The 5,100-nt window shown below is 38.8% G+C and overlaps 1 protein-coding gene across 5 annotated transcripts; it reads right to left on the reverse strand.

Annotated features, from left to right (window-relative positions):
* On the reverse strand, nt 731–5,094 carry LOC107623343 (protein SMAX1-LIKE 8-like). 5 transcript variants are annotated; one of them, XM_021114788.1, is made up of 3 exons: nt 3,790–5,094; nt 3,056–3,293; nt 731–2,753 (listed from the first exon to the last, which is right to left on the reverse strand). In XM_021114788.1, exons 1-3 carry the CDS (start codon nt 4,920–4,922, stop codon nt 936–938), a joined length of 3,189 nt encoding a protein of 1,062 aa, XP_020970447.1. In that variant the 5' UTR covers nt 4,923–5,094; the 3' UTR covers nt 731–935. The 5 variants fall into 5 exon arrangements, with proteins under 5 accessions (XP_020970447.1, XP_016181049.1, XP_016181050.1 ...); XM_016325563.2 differs by having other exon boundaries at nt 3,056–3,233; nt 3,784–5,094; XM_016325564.2 differs by having other exon boundaries at nt 731–2,663; nt 3,784–5,094.

Genomic DNA, 5,100 nt, shown 5'->3' on the forward strand with positions numbered 1-5,100 from the left:
AAAATATAAATATTAAAGACAAAATATATATTTTATCTATAATTTTTTTTCCTTGATTTCATTGGCTACGTGAAATTAGGTGAATAATTTGTTTTTAGATCGTTCGTACCCAAAACAAGAAAGAAATATCTTTTGATTCGCAGTCTATCTCTTTTGGCATTATTATTAAGAATAGACCAAAAATCACAAGATTTTGTCAAAGCACAACAATTATACCACAAAGACTCAACAACCAAGACACATAAAATTTGCCTACACATAAAATAAAACAAGCAACTCATACATATATCACCTACAATTTTATTAAATCAAAGTTTCGTCCGCCACTCTACTCTACTGCTTCATGTCTCTTAAATTTAATTTACGGTTGATTAATAAAACGTTTAATTTTGATGTATCGACAGTATAAAACGTTTTATAAGGTCGTGTAATTACAGTCATTCTCTTAGTTGATTATTCACGTAATTAATATAAAAAAAATTATTTTTGGTAATATAATCTTATGTGATTGGATACACGTATAAAAACAATTTTACATTGATAATGCATCAAAATTAAATTATAAATATAATGACTCAATTCCAACTGTAAAATTTCTTTATCAAATCACAAAACATACAAAATCCTCTTAATTTTTTATCTAAATTTATTCATCAGTAATTCAGTATATATATATTACTCAATGGACTAACCACTGCTTTTTAACTTTCACTAAAGCAAAGATACTAAGTTTTAACATGCAAACGCAATAATAATAACCACACAGAATACCAGTTCCAGATTACATATTATAAGCTACAACCACCACCACCTACACAAATATAAATCCATCAAAAATAACAGGAAGCAGTAAAGGCTAAAAGTAGTTTTCACTATGTATTACTGCTAAATTATACAGCCAAATACAGAAAAGCCAACATTTTCTGGTAGTAGTTTCAATCCAAAAGTATTGTTGGTGGAAGGTATACACTTAAAGCTTGATCTTGATATGAAGCAAGTTTCACAATTGAACTAGCTGTGGGGTTGCACCTTCTCTGTACTTCAAGGAATCCTTCGCTCAGAACTTGCTCCACCCACTTCACCACTGTATCCTGGTCCAAGACATATGCTGCTGCTAGCAACTGGTCAATGACTTCTGACTGAATTTGTAAGACACATTCTGATCCAAGAATCTTGTTGAAGTTACTTCTAATTACTTTTAACACTCTATCTTCCAGCGCATCAAAATCGAAAGGTTTGAAAACAACTGTTTGGTAAGCTTGATCACACAAATCTTGCAACCAAATGTTTTGGTTGTTCCCAGTTGAGACATGTTTGGAATTTTCAATGTCCATTTGTTGCGATTCACTCTCTTCAGCTGGAAGATTCAAATCCAAAAGCCAATTTGATGCTATATGTGCCCTTTTAGGCACATCTGAGATTAAATGTCGATCGTGGTGAAATTCATTATCACCAATCAATTTTCGTTTATTTACAAAAATTAGATTTGGCATAACATCTCTCAATCTGTTAGATATGATGTCTCCAATGGCATGTTCAACTTTGATCTTGATAGCTCCTCTTTTTGCCATTAGTATCCTTTCCTCAGGATAGTTGGAAGGTTCTTCTGTTAAGGTCAAACTATCTTTATAATTTAAAAACGAAGTCACAAATGTGGCATTGTTTAATCCGATTTCTCGTCCGTGCGAGTCTGTTATTTTCCCCGTCCTGATGGCTTGCAACAAACTGCTTTGAGTTACTCCATCTGCCTTATCTACATTTTCAAGAAAAACCACAGACAAAGTTTTCTTGCAAAACTCCCCCACAATAAAATCAAGAGTAGTCTTCCCCCTAAATTTAACAGCATTGCATGCTCTCATTTCTTTGGAACCTAGATCCATACAAATAAAGCTGTCCCGACTTCCATACAAAATCTCAGCTAAAGCAACGGCTACTTTCTTTTTGCCGTGCCTATCAGGTCCCACAAAATTCATCCATAAATCACCTCGTTGAATTGCTCCACATTGTCTAATCCTTTTTGTTGAACTGCAAACTATTGCTTTGACGATAGCATGTAATGCTTCGTCTTGCCAGGTTACCTCCTTCGATAGAACTTCAAAAAGGCTTTTGGGATTTCTAGCATCAACTTGTCTAACATGGTCGAAACTTAAGCAGGAAGAAGACTGTGACATATGTTTCAAGATATTCCCATCAGCCAAATTGAAGTTGGAAGAAAATTGACTCCCAATTTGCTTTGGAGGACCCATTGAATATTCGTCAATAGGTTTCTTAAATTTATTGCTGGTAGGAGAAGAACATAGTCCTAAACCCAGATCTGTGGTTACAGAATTAACTGAAGTTGGAGACATTTCACTACCATCGCACACACTTGAATTGGAGATGTTGCATGATCTCAGGTCAGCTGAGTCGAGATCTTCCGCTTTTTGGAACATAGGTTTCGAAGTATGCTTCCCCTGCATTTCCTTGAAGGCCAAAGAAAAAGAACTGGTTGGTAGTGATGTAGACAGAATTTGCAAATTGGCTGGAACTTCCGAGTTTAGATCGATGACTTCAACAGGAGAATTGTCTGTAACTTTGCTGTCACGATTTTCAGCATCTTTCTTTTTATCTTTAGTACAAAGAAAACCCATAACATTCGGACAAGAATTTGCTTCGGAAAATCCCTGGCGCAGATGATAGTAAACATTATCCATGTTCTTATGAGTTGGCATGGATTTACCACCATCGAATAAAAGAAAATCATCCTTTTTGGTCTGTACTGAATGGAAAAGAAAATATTTTTTACATAAACAAAATGAGAAAAAATTCATCGATAAAAATCAAATAATTCGTTTAAAAAAAACAATTGCAAATTTTTTTTATTAAGTAACCAAAATCTTTTCCAAAAATCTAATTTGTATATCTTTTAATATTCATTGTTTTAAGATTGGTGAAGATTATACTTAATCAAAATGCTCTTTTATATCGCCAAATTTTTTATCCCTTTTATATAACCAAATTTTTTGCTCATTTTAACTGACATTTATCCGACTGCTATACAGTACTCAGTACGCACCTTAGCATTCAATCCTTTTGCTGCATTGATTTCTGCAATCTGTAGCCATGGCTGATAGTTAGATTGACATGGTTCAACAGCCAAAGAAGAAAATCTTTCCTTTGGAGCAGGCACTTCTTGTTCACACCTTTCGCTGTTTTGACGGTGCCTGAGATTGGGAATACAGCCAGGTAGTGGACTTTTCAAATCGGAAGGGGAAGAGAAAAATCCACCAAATGGTACAAATGAATCCATTAAACTGTCAAACAACAAAATATACATGAGATTAAATGAAAATGAAAATCCATCTATAGAACTAGTTATTACTTATTAGTTTATCATACGAATAAAAATGAATTCACATCTATCCATTTATTATTTAATTGATCATGACAATCTATCTATAAGTCTTCTATAATAATATTCCGCTCATCCTTAAATTCAGAGTTTTTATCAAAAAAGAATTATGGTGGTATGTTTGTATATAGACCCGCTTCATTAAGTTAAAGAACTGAAAAACATTTAATCCAAAATATTAAAAGACTCATCTATGAAAATTCTTAATAAAAAAATTTAAAAAAAAAAAAAAGAAACAACAACCGAAACTACTCGAAGCATGCACATGATGAATAAAAGAATTAATATTTAATCTCCTTTGTTGAAAAGTTCTGACAGTAAACAACTACTTTGGAGAAGTTGAGAGTTACATGAATAAATAGAAGAAGATATTCATTGAGGAAAAAAATCACCTGGACCTTGGTCTCTGGCAAGATTGAAGAGAAGTAATGGGAAGAAGCTGCAAATCCCAATCTTTCTCGACAAAAGGAAACCTTCCAACAAATTTTAAGTAAGACTCATAGCTCCCAGCAAAACCAATCAACCATACCCTCTCACTATGAACCTTCAACAACCGCCCCAGTTCCCCAAGAACACCCTCTTCACCGCCGTTATTCTCCTCCTCCGCCACAAAACCCTTCAAGTCCCCCAAATTCACCACCACTCCTGGCCCCACGCCCTTCTCCGCCACCTCCTCCGCTTCCCTAATCCCGGACACAATCCTCAACCCTACCAGCTCCACCGGCAGCACCCCCTCCCTCCGCTTCTCCACCGCCTCCACGAACTGCCGCATCGCCTCGCCAGCACACGCGCCAAGCAGCACCGGGTTCCTCCCCTTGCTTCTCACCAGAACCTCCCCAATCCTCCTGAAACTCTCCTCCTCCCCTCCGTCTCCGCGGCCGGAAAACGGGAACCCGAAAAACCCTCCCCGGCGGCCTTGTTCCGGCAAGTTACATAGAAAAACCGGCGGCCCACGCGATCTCGAGTAGCGAAAAAGCTGCGGCAAGGGCCTGAGTATCGCGAGCTTAATTTCGGAGCTCCGGAAACCCGCTTCAGCGAAAACCCGACTGACAACCGGGTCATCAAGAATCGATATCACCAAATGCTGCAGCTCAACTTTAACCGACGAAACAGAAAACGGTTGCTGAGTTTGTTGGAGGTTGTTAGAGTGGTTACTTTGGAACAAGAGTTGGTTATGGAACGTGTCAGGGTGTCGGCGCTGATTGGCCTGAGACCGCTTGATGGCTGCCATGAGGGAGTTGGAGACGGGCGGGTCAGTGGATGGGTTGGAGGAAGGGGAGCGGTCGAGGGACACGGAGAGGCAGAGGTCGAGGGCCTTGAACTGAAGGCGCGGCGAGTAGGCGGAGTTGCGGGCGCGGCAGCATGCGTCGCGGAGGAGGGAGGAGGAGGGGAGGGAGAGGAGGGCGGAGATGGCGTGGAGAGAGGTGGTTTGGGCGTGGCCGCGACGGCGGGCAACGGACACCGCCTCGTCGAGGGCGCGGGCAGCCTCTGGTGTTAGGCATTGCCGGGCTGCTGCCACCGGGGTTGGCATCTTGGTAGCCTCAATATCATACAACAAAATCAAAATCAAAAGAATCTTGGACGTGAGTTGTGACTCTCTTGCTTCCTCCTCTCTTTGCGTTTGGAGTGAAGGGAGCGATTTATTTATTTATTTATTCATTTACTAACACACTCAAATTAATCCTTAACAATTTTTAATCCAAATATTT

This window comes from Arachis ipaensis, chromosome B10, assembly GCF_000816755.2.
Source record: "Arachis ipaensis cultivar K30076 chromosome B10, Araip1.1, whole genome shotgun sequence".
NCBI lineage: Eukaryota > Viridiplantae > Streptophyta > Magnoliopsida > Fabales > Fabaceae > Arachis > Arachis ipaensis.